We start from the raw sequence: 14,985 nt of genomic DNA, 5'->3' as shown, positions 1-14,985 counted from the left end.
ATTTATAAAACAAAAATCAAAAATTAAAATTGACCTAGTGACCCCATCAAAACCCATCACTCAAACTTTGGGTCAGGTGACTCAGGTCAGCTACCAGGTCGGACTTAAAAACTTTGCTGTTGATGGAACACAAAATAGTGCCCTAAAATCCCTATAAACTCGTTTGTTTTACGTTTCAAAATTTGTTTTTGAAAAAAATTATTATTATTGTTTTTTTCTTTGTTTTAAATTAGTTTTTTTATGTTTTTAACTTATTTTAAAATACTAATATTAAAATAATTTTTTTAAAATAAAAAAATATCATTTTAATATATTTACAAATAAAAAACATTTAAAAAAACAATAATTCAATAATAATTTCACTATTTAGACTTTTGATTTAAGATCAAGTGAGGATCGGTTTTATCTTTTTTTTTTTTAATCCCTTGACTTTAAAAAGTATCCTTTTAACCTTTTTGTTTTTTTCCGGAATGACAGTATTGCCTTGTGTTTCCTCGGAGATGAGAGTGCAGAAAGGGCATTGCATGCATTTATTAAATTATTTATCTATTTAATTTTTATTTTGATAACATTTAATTACTATCACATAATAAAAAAAACAATAAAAAAAATCATAAAAAAATCAAAGATAAAATTATATTTGGTAATAACATATAAAATAAAGTAATTATCTCTATATCATATTTGATTATAATGAACAAGATATAATAAAATATGAAAAAAATTATTTTAATTTTAATATGTATTATTTTTAAACTTACATATTTAAACAATAATTAAATATTATATTTTACTTTAGTTTATACCGTGTGTGTTGACATTAATAATATTATAATATCATTATTTATAAAACTACAACTGACTTGAAATTAATAATATTATAATATTTTTAATTATAAAATTAGAACTAACTTAACAGTTTAACTCAAAACTTGGACTGATCCGAGTTTAAAAGAAAATAAAAGAATGATTAATTCAACCTCACCTGATAAAAAATCTAGGTCAACCAAAAATTAAATATAGAGTCAAAAACCCATTAAATGTGTTTTTTTTAAAAAAAAATTGTCAAAAAAAATTGTTTTGATTATTTCTTTATAAATTTTTGGGTTAGGTTAACCCTCTCGACTCATGTACCGAACCTTGCCTAATGTTGACTCCTAAGTTAGAGTTTTAAATTATGATAATAATCATTTTTATCTATATGATGACATGGATCAACCCATGTTAATCTTTTCGACCCGTAACCAAGACCTTGCCCCGATCGACTCTCAAATCGAGTTTTAAAATCGTGATAATAACATGTTTTACAATTACATTGACCCGAGTTGACCCTCATTATTTGTGACCCAGAGCTTGACCCCGAATAAAATATTAAAACAATAATAATAACAACTTTTATTTTATATTAATTTGAGTCATCCTGATTTGATCCCCATTACATGTGACCCGAGTCTTAATTTTAACTCAGGTTTTAAAACTATGATAATAAATTTTTTTATATTGATACATATAAATGATTAATCCTACTCTTAACATAGTTTTATTCCAATGACCTGTTTAGAATTGTGATAGCAGTTCATAATACTTTTCGCTTAGAAATATATTAAAATAATATTTTTTTTATTTTTAAAAATTATTTTCATGATCAATATATCAAAATAATTTAAAATATATATAAAAATTTTTTAACAAAAATAAATTTTAAAATAACACGGGTTCAACTGCTGCCAAAGTCAAATAAATTAAACAATTGGCCACTGTATAAAAATGTAAAGAAATTAAATCATTTTCTAGTTTATGGCGTCGCCCGGGTTCGAACCGGAGACCTTCAGTGTGTTAGACTGACGTGATAACCAACTACACCACGACACCTTCGTGATCAACTTCGGAGCTAATAAATATAATACATAATATATTGCAATGTTTGAGCTTTAAAATCACCAATTGTAGTCCGTGTCCGTGATTTTGAATTCTCTCGTCTATTCAAATTTATAATTTAATCTCTAGAGAGAGAGGGGGAGAGAGGGAGAGGGGGAGAGAAGAAGAAGATGATACTAAGAACTCCACCGGCAAAGCGAGCAAGAGGAGGAGCCGCCGACGCAAATGCAAGACCTATCATCGAGAGCCCCCAATCGGAGCACCACCGCGATAATCATCTAGTTATCTACGAAGACAACAACACTCCGCCGCTCCAACACGAACAATTCCTCTGCACCTACCAGTGCCGCCAATTGGTCCTGCTCGCTTAACCACACATTTCTTTCACAAGTTCTGTGTATTTTATGTACTCATCTGCTCATCCATTCAATTTCAGGTTAAATCGGATTTTATAGACGCGTTGAGTAGCGCCGAGAAGCAAGTTCAGGATTACCAGTCTAAATTACAAGAAATCAATGAAAATTTCACCATATCTGGTTGCTACTTGCTACTCTCTTCATTATTATTATTATTATTATTTAATAATAATAACAATTATTTAATAATCTTAATGTTATTATTATTTAATGGTGATGTAGAAGGTGAGAGGAAGAAGTTTCGAGATAAATTGTTGCAGACAGAGCAACAACTTGCTGCTGCCAAAGGACGCGAACATGCTCTTCAGCAACAACTTCTTAAGGAAGTTAATGTTAACCAAGAAAGGTTCAAGAAACAGTTAGAATCACATGCTAACCTTGAGGTATGCAATCCCAATGCTTCTTTCTTTCTTTCTTTTGTTTTTTAAAATAGAAATGAGGGATTTTTGGTATGTAAATTCTACTGCTACAATATGTTTGATTAACTAATTCAATTTTTTAGCCATTAATTCCTTTATGTTAGCTATCTAGGCAATCACCTTAATAATCTTAACAATTTCTTTTTTATGAATTGTAATTTTCAGCATTGATTTCCATTATTATGAAGCAATTCTAAAATCACAATTAGGAAGAGTAAATTTTCTATTTAAATTCAGCTTTAAAAGTTTAAATTCTCATGGCATGGTCGGTACCTTCTTCTTTTGCCCTGTTTGCCTGCTTGTAGTATTTCAAATTGTTCCTCTTCTTTGAAAAAAATGCTCCTTCCATTTCTGTTTTAGGTTAAGCTTGAAAATGAAAAGAACCTGCGCCAGAAAGCTGAATCCTCAGCAGCTTCTGCTGAAGAGAAAGCAAGTGTTTTAGAGGGAAAACTTGGCCATCTTTCTGAAAGCATAGAAAGGGAGAAAAAGCGTCTCAATACTGAGCTTGCGCAGCTGAATAGAGAATCAAAGCATTCTGTTTCTAGAATAAGGGCAGATGTAAGCATCTTAATTTGTGGATTTCCTTTTTTATAATGGCTTAGCTATGACCCGAAGTTCTAGTTATCTTGCTCATTTTTCTTCTATGTAGTTAGAAAAAATGGAATGCAGGGCCAAGCATGCTGAGAAAGAATCAGAGCTGTGGAAGGAGCAGCTAGAAGATCTGAAAAGGCAACTTACGGAGGTGTCTTACTTTTATTCTTGTTTTTTCCTTTTTTCTAAAAGTGGATTGTACTCATTGACTGGTGTGTTTAGTAAGCCAAGCTTATACTCGGTGTAAATGTTGGTCTGCACTAATTTAGAATGACATGTTTGAAAACCTTCCAGAATTCTTAACGTGCACTAGAGATATGATCACTTTTTCATCAAATCTTTTAATGGCCTTATCTTTTTTTTTTCAGTGCTCGCATCAAAGAAGTGAATTGGAGAAGAAATTATCAAGTTTAACTTTTCAAGAAGGTTCTTCTACTGATAGCAACATTTTGGTTAAACATCTACAAGAAGAGCTTAGAAATTTTGTAAGTTTGGTTTCTACACATACCTCATACTCAGATAAAGAGTTTTGCTACTTTCAATGTCCATTACAAGTGATATGGTAATCTGCTGGTCATTCACCCAAGAACTGTAGATGAGTGGAGTTCAGGCAGGCTGAATACTTTTTTCTGTATATAGGCTTCTTGCTTGAAGTCGGTGCTATTTAAGATAGTAGGTGAATGCAAGCTATATTCAACTCTGTTCTGCCATGGTTTCTTTATTACCCTGGTTGCTTTGACATAAAAACTCACATGCATTTGCGCTAAGAAAACTAGAAACTCAAGAAATGACTTTCATTTCTGCATGCAGTTGGGATGAATAATTTGGGAAGTTCAGCTCTTGTGTTCTGGTGGAAACGTACTTTGTTTGGTGGTGTTTTTGTCTTCTATTCTGGTGTATTTATGTTTTGCTGCTGAAATTTGATTTTGAAAGTCCACTTTATGGTTTTTTGGGTAGCAGCAGCAGTAAATTTTTTGCTGGAAGTTCATGGAATTGTATGAAGTGGTGTTTAGGTGTTAGTTGACATGGGATTTGAATATGGAATAATTTTTTTTTAAAGGCATGTTACCAATTAAGTAAGGCTGACATTTTGATGAGGAGATAGTCATTGTAAACATGGTTGTAAATCTAAGATATCTCATACTGGTTCTGAAAACAAAGCATGGAACTCCTATTTCATCTTGCTGTCAATTGAGCCTCATCTAGAATATCTTCGCCAAATACCAGCAGATACATCTTGGTCGTCTCCAGTGCATGCCTTAAAGTTTTACCTCAAGGAAAATTCTGCACTTTATGTTGTTTTGCGAACATCCAAACTAGAAATCAAGAATAATAATGTTATTCATCCTACTAACCATTAATTCACATGCGAATTCTTGCCCTACAAGGATTGTCACTATAATAAATAATAATTGCCTTTTCTTTTCTTTTGTAATTTTAGAGTGAATTTCTGTTTTACATTTTTCTTTGTTATCCAAGTGATTGCTAAGTATAATTGATACGTATTTTTTTTGAAGATATAATTGACATGTGTTGAATTATGTATGAAGTTGAATTTGATCAGTTTATATTTATTTGAATTAAGATAATAGTATGGTATTGTGGATTCTCTCTCTCTCTCTCTCTCTCTCTCTCTCTCTCTTTTCCCTGTATATATATATTTATGGTGCTTAATCTAATTTTAAGTTTTTGTTAAATATTTGGAGGCCATCTAAGTTTGATAAGTGTTTTAAAGAGCAAAATATTTTTGTTGTATTGAATATGCACACAAACCATATGCTTTTGTAGAAACTCTGGAATGGAGCGCTTAATCCTCTGGCACCAAGATATCTCATACCAATTGAAAATTCGGAATGGTTTCCGAAATGGTATTGAAAAATATGATTGTAAAAAGTATAGCATTCTATATTGCCCACAAATGCACTCACTTGTATAGGGTTACATTATGGCATTAAGTGTGCATCCAGTTCACATGAAGTAACAATGCTGGGTATATGCTAGATATTTTGAGCAAAAACTTAGAATAAAAGAGATTTGAAATATCTATATCCATGAAGATGGAAATATTCCAGTGAATGTGAAATTGTGTATGCTGGTTGAAATGTTGAATATCCCTATCTCTCTAATTATCAACTATGAGTAATTTCGGGTGTTGGCTACACCAGGTGACATAGGTGTCTTAATATCGAGGATCTCACATCATATATTTACAGCATGTTGCTGATCATTTCTCTTTCCATGAATCCTTTTTCTTATCGCTAGGTGATTTATCAATGTTCGACATTTTATAGGAGACTGAAGTGAGGGAAGCAAGAAAGATAAGATCTTCCCATGAAAGCATTGAGTTATTGAAGGAGAAATTGCTGGAAGAAAAGGGCCGCAGAGAAAGAGCAGAGTCAGAGTCATCTAAGTTACTAGAATTTGAGTTAAATATGAAGAAGCTGGAGGATGAGATGTCTTCTTGGAAGTTAGCAATAGAGGATATTCCTGGTGTGTCATCTTATGATGATATACCTGTTAAATTTGCAGCATTACAGAAGTATGTTTATTCTTTTAGCTTGTTGGTTTCAATTGCTTCATTATTTAAGTCTGCCGTTAAGCCTTAAGGTTGCCTGCATGTGGAAATATTGACACCCAATTTTTTGATTTTCTTTTTCCTTTTTAAAAGATTTTGTCAGGGAGGGTGTTTTCTGGTGTAAGGTTGAGTTTCTTTCCATTCTATCTGTACTTCATAAAGCATCTTTATTAGTTCGAAGCGATGCTTTTTCTTTACAAAATCTATGGTGTGAAATAGTTCGTTACCTGTTAATATTACAATCATTTTGTTGCTGTGATGGTAAATATAAATTGAGAGCTTAAAGGAAAAGCTCAAATTAGCCGCCTTGACCTTTTTCTCATTTTAGTTTTTGCTCTCTGATGTTAAATGTATCTGTTCAATGCAGAGAGGTGATTGATAACATGATGAAGGCAGGTGAGGCAAATGCACATTTCAAACAAATGGAGGTGGCCTTGGAAACTGCTCAACTTGGTAAACAAAATGCTGAAACTGAGGCTGCATTGGCCAAAGAGAAGGCAGAAGCATTGAAATTGGAGGTCAAACAGATTGAATTGATGGTAAGTATTAGCTTAGGTACATGTATTCTCTTATAACTTCAACACTTCTTTTCTGTTTTGTCCAAATGAGTTTAGCAATTAACTTTTTTGTTAAAGTCAGAGGTGTTTACTACTCATGGATCTGCTCTATTCAGAGGGGGCGCGGGGGGGGGGGGGGGGGTGGTGTGCGCTCCTTCTAAATGAATTTCTCATTTTGGCTCTGCTATTGCAGCAGTTTTAAGAAAAATCCTCAAGGTGGATAGTGTTGTTGGGAATAAGAACTAAAATTTGGAATAGTGTTGCATGTGTAAATGGAGTTGTGCATTTTGCTTATCCACTAACTGTGTTTGAGGAGATTCGGTCATTATTATTTCCCTTGTTTAGGTAAATTGAGTTACTCCACAAACAATGATGCAGATGTCAAGAGTCTAAGAGAGAGTTCCGGGGTACTGGGATATAACTGTGTCAAATTTTTTTCAGTTATGTCTTTTGTGGAGTTGATCTTGCTAGCAGAACAATCTAAACAGAGTTGCCATTGCAGAGGCATATGTCTCCATTTTGGATATTTTCATGATACTGCTTCATTTTGTCTGTACACCATTTATCCTTTGCCTTTGATCCCTAAAACTTTTGCACTTTTTCGTGTCTGGATATCTCCCTTTCTGTCACCAAATTCTTACGAGGCATCATTTTTGGGGTGTAGAGGGCTGTTATGGTTTATGCACTGTGGAGATGAATGGTTAGGGATTTCTTTTGTTTCCCTTCTCGCTCCTCCTTCTCCTTTTGCTAATTGTTGTTAGAGCTCCACAGGAGCTTTTTCCTCTTTCTTTTGTTCTTACTGACTTGGAGGATGCTTGAAGCAACTCTTGACGGTCTTGAATGAACATTCAGGTGCTTGATGTAGTAATTTTTCCTCTTCTCACCATTTCCTCCCCCCCTTTTCGCCAATGATAGTGTTAGAGAAGTGTTTTCTTTTTCTGGGAAGTTAATGCCATGACTTCTAGTTCTTGCTGCTGAAGATGACCCATTTATTGTCTTAAGATGCTAACTGGTGGGGGTAATGCTTGGTGATGCAAATCAAAATATCGATTTTACTATATGAGTATGAATTCATCCTTAACAGTGGTGAACATTCAACATATTTTTGTCTTCCATTGATATGGTTCAAATTAAATAAATATATTGATGGCTAATTGCAGCTCTCTATGGTTACTGAAGAAAGAGATAGATTGAAAAATGTTGTCAATGAATTGAAGAGGCCAAAGAATGATCAAGGAGGGGATGAAGCAGCCAGTGGAGTTCTTCTTCAGGTCTTGGAGTTGAATAGTTCATCTATTTTCCTTGGAACTCTTGCAATCTTTTCTAACAGTCTTTCTTTGCACTTTGCTTTTCATGTCCAGGAACTTGAATCATCTCTTGCACAGAAGGAATTTTGTATTAAAGAATTGGAGAGTAATCTACATGCACAGAAAGAAGTCAATAGTCGCCAATTGGAAGAAATAAAGACACTTAATGACATGCTAAATAATGAAGCTAGAAGAATTAAGTCATTGGAAAGGGAGAGTGACCGGCTTCGTGCAGAGATCTCCCTATTGGAGTCTAAGGTAATTTTAAAGCTATTCCAAGAATTACCAGGTGCTTTTAGGCTTGGGCACTTTATTAAATGTTTTATTGACTTCTCTAATTTCTTAACATCTATTCATCTTCCAAACATGAGAAGGCTCTTTGACATATTCATGTATGAATGATGTTTGACTTCTTTCTGCTAGGAGAAGGTCATTCATGAAGGACCAAAATATCAGTTCTGTTGAGGAAATCTTGTTAGTTTCCATCTAGGATGATTAAGTCTGTTGCTTCTGATCTTTTCAAAATACGTATTAAGGGATATGCATCATTATTGCCCGCATATTTTTTGTGTGGAATAAAGGCATGGTTTGATGCTTGCAAAAATGTACTTTGGGCAATACTTGGTTTTTGTATCTGGTCTTGTATCCAGATTTCTTGATGCTGGTAATTGTACATACCAGGGATGCTCCCTGGATATAACTAAGTGCTAGGAGGCAGGTCTATTGTTAAATAATGTGGTTGATGAACTCCCCTTTTCTTTTCAACCCATGGGTTTATTGTTTCTGTTAAATAATGCATGCTTCAGGATTATTGGTTTGGACTCTATTTGGCATAATAGAGTAGGAACTTCTTAATGCTGGTAGCCGAAGTTCATCCTCAGACAAGGCTTGAGAAACACTTCTCTTCTCATTGTAGGTTCAAGGCTGAAATTGTACATGACTGGCTATGTTCTTGTAAAACTTTATCTCATAGCCTGAAGGCAATTAGTATATAACTTACTGAAGTATGAACTTCTGATAAGACATGTTTCTCATGTCATAAGAACTGTCACATATCTGAAACAGAGTCCTTTGAGCTTCTATGTTAAGAATAGCTCACAGGGTAACACACGGATCCTTTCAGACGCACACATAAATATTTGAGCCCTTCTTTTGGTTTTTTGCCAAGTTTTTTTTCCTCACATGTGATGTTTCTTATGATCGTTAAAATTTGCTTGGTTTTAGGTGTTACCTTTATGGACACTAGGATATTTAGAACCGGTGCAAAGTCATAGAAGTATCCTTATTTGTGAGGGTTCAATCTGTATCTGTGCTTAGAGGATTATATGCTTTGCGTCTGGGCTTATTGTTGCGAAAATGGAACTGAAAATGTTGTATCTGCTTCTTGCCTGTTGAAAACTACCTCATTTTATAATAAGTCGCCCCCCAAAAAATTTTATGACATTAATGAAGGCTTTAGGTCTAGTTTCCTAGAGCAGTTGTTGCTTGCACTGGTTAGTGTTGGTATTCAAACTTTCATATGTATGTTCTCCAGCTAAATGTGATCCCTAAAACACAAGAACATTAAAAGTTGGCAATTTATAATTCTTCGACTGTTTCTGAAGTTGCTTTCATGCTCGTATGTGAATTTTCTGGAGTGCTTGTAGAGTGATTTCATTATACCCTGTCAACACCAGGATACCACCAAAGAGATTTTCCTGTATACCAAACATAAGCTTGGCTGTTTGTTTATGTTCTTCTATTTTCCTGTGATTGTTGATCACATTGAGAAGATGTAAAGAACATGAAAAAGGTTTGTTTAGTGTGTGGTATGTTGAAAACCAACTCTTTTGTGGTGTTCTCTTTCAGTTGCACACAATTGAGATCTGGTTATGTGAATGATTCATTTGTTAAAGATGCTTGATTTATTTTAACATTCAGCTATAATCCTTGACAAATTTATTTCCTTTCCTCCACAGCTAGGTCATGGTGACTTCTCTGCTGCAAATACAAAAGTGCTGAGAATGGTTAATACACTTGCAGTTGATAATGAGGCCAAACAAACTATTGAGGCTTTACGAACTGAGTTGCAGAAGACCAAGGAGAAGTTGCAAGCTGTAGAAGAATTGAAGAGTCAGTCAGGTATCAAGCACAAGCAATTTACCTTGAACAATTATTTTATTTTCCATTCCAAATTTGTTTTCTTCATTACATTTCTGTTCTGGACCTTCCAATACTTCTGATCATACAGTTTCATGATGATTAATTGTTCAGGTGATGCGGGCAAGCTGGTGGACTCCTATATCTCTGGGAAGATAACACAATTAAAAGAACAAATTGCAACTCTTGAAAAACGTGAAGAAAGGCGAGCGATGTTCACGAAGTATTTCTAATTCTTGCATTTTTAAACCACTATTCAATTTTATCATAACCCAAAGCGTTTGATTTTATCCATTGAACAGATACAAGACTGTTTTTGCTGATAGAATCTCTGTGTTTCGAAGGGCATGCTGTGAACTTTTTGGCTACAAGGTATCAAATGTTTCTCACTGCATTTGCAGTTTGACACCTATATTGGATTTACCAATTTCATTTAAATTTGATGGTAATTGGGCCGTGGAAAGTGTCATTCTTTCTGTTTCAAGCTCCAATGATGATAGTTTAACCCTTCATCGTCTGTTTTTAAATAAAAAAGGCATAAAGCTTAGTTGCTATGACATTCCAAGGTACTAAGATACTCATTGGAGGCATAGGTTCCACTGACTCTTCTCATGTCATTATGAATCAGTTAGGGAGCTGCTGTCTTTTACTTGAGTATAATAGGCTTTTGCTCTTCCTTTGCTCACATCTTTTGCAGATTGTAATGGATGAACACCAGCGTTCTAATGGAATTCCAGTTACTCGGTTTACCCTGCAATCGGTCTACGCCCAAAGTGATGATGAGAAACTTGAGTTTGAATATGAATCAGGGAATACAAACATCTTGGTAAGTTAGCAAATTTAGGTTACATAGAGGTGCCTGATGTCCTTGAGAAATTATTCTACTGGCAATAAAACATGCCAGTTGTGTCTTGGTGGCATTTGAACTGGAAATACTCTTGTGCTTAAATTCATGTACAGGACTTGAAAAATGATTTCCTGCATAAAAAAACTTTTCCTTTGGCGGAAAAGGAGTGAATATTTTAATTACAGTTTGTCATCTTCTTTTCTTTTTTTGGGTTTGGGCAAATGGGATGCAAAATACTTTTTTGGTATTTAGACCAGAAGAAAAGAATGTTACCAAATCATTTCCGTTGAATTTAGTGAAGAATTTTAAACTTTCTTTTTCTTTCTTCAATTGCAACAGGCTAACGATTACACATCACAGCCCGACATATCCCGTCAGGTATGGAGCAATAGTTTTCCTACAAATATTGTGTGTGGAGTCTGTGGACACAAGCACGGGCACAAACATGTATTACTTGCATACCTCTGAATGCTCTTCCTTAGCCTATATGACCTTAACTGGGTCATTAAAATCACCCACTCCTCTCATGTTAAAAGTATATGGGGATGTTGAATGTTAATGCCTTTGATTTTAAATGGCTAGGTTGGGCTATAACTTTCAATGCTGGTTTATATGGAAAGTGATGGCACTTTGTTTTGTGTCATTGATGCTGTTAGCCCAAAGATTTTCTTCCAAAATTTGGACCCGCACAGTTGCTTGGTTTGGTTTTTAATGGCCTGAAAGTTTGCACTTCATTTTCACTACTTAAAATTCTCAGTATAAAAGTTTGTCATCTGAACTGTTAGCGCTGAATCTGATTTTTGTTATTGACTACCCGCCACTGCTACTTGCTATTCTAGTTCTATTATTATTGCTTCGTTTCTTGGAATGTGGGGAAGAAACTCATCCAAAGCTTGCACTTTTTCAGGTGGATATATTTATTCGCAAGATGAACTCAATTCCAGCTTTCACGGCCAACCTGACAGTGGAGTCTTTCAACAGACGAACTCTATCGTAAGACCGATAAGAATATCCATTAGCTCAAGATTTTCCTTATTTCTCATGCAAGCAATTGCAGAAACTGTATATTTTCTACCCGTGATTTTATATTCAAATCACTTGCGTGCTGTCAACTTGGAATGAATTCAGTTCTATAGCGATGAAAAAAAGGATTTGTTTGAAATATATTACTGAAATTCTGTATTCTGACCTGATTGTGATATTGATTTAAGAGGCGGGAAGAGGGGTTTGCATTTGTGTATGGAAACGTTTAGAGCTCACCTTTGATGTTAGGGTGAATCTACAGTCTTGTGCTCCTAATGATAATTTGAGCGTAGCTGTGCCTTATGCTGCGCATCTAATGGAGAGGTGAAAAGAGGAGACAGACGTGGGGGGGGGGGGGGGGGGGGTGGTGGTGGAGGTGCGTGCTATTGATGCCTGTCACCATTTGGATCCTGAATCTAGATTGCTTTATACTCTTGAAAAGTCTTGAATTCTGTAGACAATGTGGCCACAAGTCCTTTGCAGCAATAGTACTAATAAACGGCTGCCGGTGCCATTATTCACTTGTCTCGCATTATTAGCCCTCTTCCATCCTTGTTGGGACCAGTTGAATTCTCCTTTCAAGTATATGCATAATTCAATGCCTGTGATGCGGGTTTTTCTATGAGTAGGAGCTTTTCATCTGTCATGATGGTGGGCGCGCGCTAATTGACCTGAAATTGTGATGGCGTAGAGAAATATACCCTAGCTAGCACTGGTTTCTTTCGGTGGAATTATACAAATATCAAGATTGATTACGTTGTTTAATTAATATCTATAGATATATATTTAGTTTCAGTTAAACGGGTCGAAGTCATTTGAGAATTGTTATTATAATGAAAAAAATAATAATACTAATTTAACAATCATACCCTATACAATTAATTTTAAATTTAACGTCCTCTTTATGTTTGAAACTTCTTCCATGTTTTGCATAAAATTATTAAAACGACTTGAATATCCTAACCTTTAATATAATTGATCAATTTTAAGTTTTTCTATAGAATTAATCTTAAGTTTCTTACCATAGTTTTATTTTTTCATCTATAAATTTCAATGTGTTTTTTTTATAACTATGCATATGTATATATATATATGCACTGGAGTCTGAAATATCTTGTTGGCTAGCTAAACAGGTCAAACCTTCCTTAAACTTCAAGTCATTTGAGAATTACAATGAAAAAAAAATTAATCGTCAGAGTTTATAAGAGAATTTTACTTGGGAGGATGAGTTTGCAAGTGCATAAGCAGAGATGGATATATGCTGATGGTGAAGCACTCCATGAGATATGAGCAGCTCATAGTGTGGTGGGTGTAGACTGAGATTTCTTTCCTTTCTCCTCTTCATCAATTTGTGCTTGCTACAACAGAATTAATGGTATCAATTCAGTGCACAAGCAAAAGATGATGTGTGTGGCGATATATGGAATTCAAGAGCGAATTTAATTAAGATTTCCTTCATATGTTAGTGCATGCATGAGCAAAAGTTGGATAAAGGGCGAAGGGTACTAAAGAACGAATGAAGCATGATTTAGCGCGGCTTACTCAAACCCTGCGCAGCTTGAAACTTCTCTCTCTATCTCTCTGCGTGTGCCTGTACGTGTCAGTGTGTGCTTGAAGTCAAAATTAAAACGTTCACCTTATACAAAGGTAAGCTGTGGATGGCAACTTTATGTGGCTCGGAAGGCAGTCAAGGATGGGATGAGATGTCTAACATCTGCTTTTGACAATAGATATCATGTAAAGTAGTTGAATTGAAGGGTTTGTGGCCATGGCCGCTGCTTTGTGAAATATTGGAAGAAAGGAAACCATTAATGTGTCAAACGTCCATGTCTGTCATTCCAATGGCTTTAATTTGATTTAGAAAGCTCTAATGTATTGTGATTTGATCACACTAAAGGGGTTTTGGGACACACTGTTCATCTGTCTGAAGCTTGAACTCAAACAGGCTGCTGCTTTTAGCGGTTGGCCAACTTTTGCGGGTTTCTGCATGGCTAGGTGGGGAAGATTGACTTTTGTAGAGTTGACTTCGTGAAGAATAATAAGAAAACTTTAGCTTTATCTAGTATTAAGTACACATTTGAATTAATACTGATCGATGACTAATATTTAATTTCTAAACCAAAGGCTTAATTAATTAATGCATTAGCTATCGTGTGCCAATATTGTACTTTCGTTGCTATTCTACTTGATTAGGTTGAGATTTTGATTTCAACAATGGTCGACGTTTTCTTCACTTATTATGATGATGATGAGCAACATTCAATATGGATTTAATTAATATAAGATGCTTGCTTGCCTGCCTTGGTTGTTAAACAAAGAAATTGTGGAACATGATTAAGTTAATATATATATATATATATAAAAGTTAATTTAAATTGACATGAATTTAAAATTATATTTTAAAAAAAATTATCTTATTAAAAGTTAAACCGAATCTTACCTGGGTTTTTATCTAACTTATTTATTAGATTAATTTAAATTAATTTTTAATTTGATTCAATATAAAATCAAACTCAAAAATATCCTTACTAGATTATACGAAAAGTAGATTAATTATAACAAGGCCACAAGTCAAGATGCTGATACACCTTGACATGATGGCCTAGTTAACAAAACCAAGTATTGAAATGGGAAAGAATCTACTTACCACCATTCATTACTTTCAACTATATATATATATATATATATATATATATATATATATATATATATATATATATATATATATATATAATGTAGACTTGAGCAAATATGCAACCCACAAATTAACTTGAGCAGCATCTTGCAAGCAAGAAACGCTAATAGCGGGCAAGCTTAGTGATGAGTGTTAAAAGAGAAGATGCATGATTGGACAGTCACAGTAGTTTCTTACATATATATATATATATATATATATATATATATATATATATATATATATATATATATATATATATATATATATAGAGCAAAGACCTAATTACAAAAGTGACAATGCATTACGATGAGTGCTTGTCGTCCAGACATTTCGAAGAGTGGGTGAATAGCCTCATCATAAGATATCTTAATAATTTCTACAAAATTATATAGAGATCATGCATCGCATCGATCCCACATTCATACATTCATTAATGCTCAGCATGTCTCGTCTACATCAAGGGGGATCATGCATAGATAACACAACACAACAACAACTACTACTACTACTACTCTTATATATACTCTCTCCTCTTAAGAGTTATAATAATCTACGT

At 34.2% G+C, this 14,985-nt stretch overlaps 1 protein-coding gene and 1 non-coding gene across 2 annotated transcripts; one reads left to right on the top strand and one right to left on the bottom strand.

The window, feature by feature from the left end:
- Positions 1-1,798: 1,798 nt before the first annotated feature.
- Positions 1,799-1,872, bottom strand: TRNAV-AAC (transfer RNA valine (anticodon AAC)). The gene has a single exon. It is a non-coding gene; the product is annotated as a tRNA-Val (tRNA).
- Positions 1,873-1,957: 85 nt separating this feature from the next.
- LOC133702310 (mitotic spindle checkpoint protein MAD1-like) lies at positions 1,958-11,969 on the top strand. The gene is made up of 16 exons (XM_062126625.1): positions 1,958-2,234; positions 2,315-2,414; positions 2,517-2,677; positions 3,074-3,271; positions 3,363-3,455; positions 3,673-3,789; positions 5,596-5,843; positions 6,247-6,418; positions 7,597-7,707; positions 7,798-8,001; positions 9,702-9,864; positions 9,997-10,087; positions 10,185-10,254; positions 10,580-10,708; positions 11,069-11,107; positions 11,637-11,969. The coding sequence occupies exons 1-16, from the start codon at positions 2,049-2,051 to the stop codon at positions 11,724-11,726; spliced, it is 2,172 nt and encodes a 723-aa protein (XP_061982609.1). The 5' UTR covers positions 1,958-2,048; the 3' UTR covers positions 11,727-11,969.
- Positions 11,970-14,985: the final 3,016 nt, after the last annotated feature.

The sequence above is a fragment of the Populus nigra genome, chromosome 8, assembly GCF_951802175.1.
Source record: "Populus nigra chromosome 8, ddPopNigr1.1, whole genome shotgun sequence".
NCBI classification, from domain to species: domain Eukaryota; kingdom Viridiplantae; phylum Streptophyta; class Magnoliopsida; order Malpighiales; family Salicaceae; genus Populus; species Populus nigra.
This window is presented reverse-complemented; position numbering and strand designations above follow the sequence as displayed.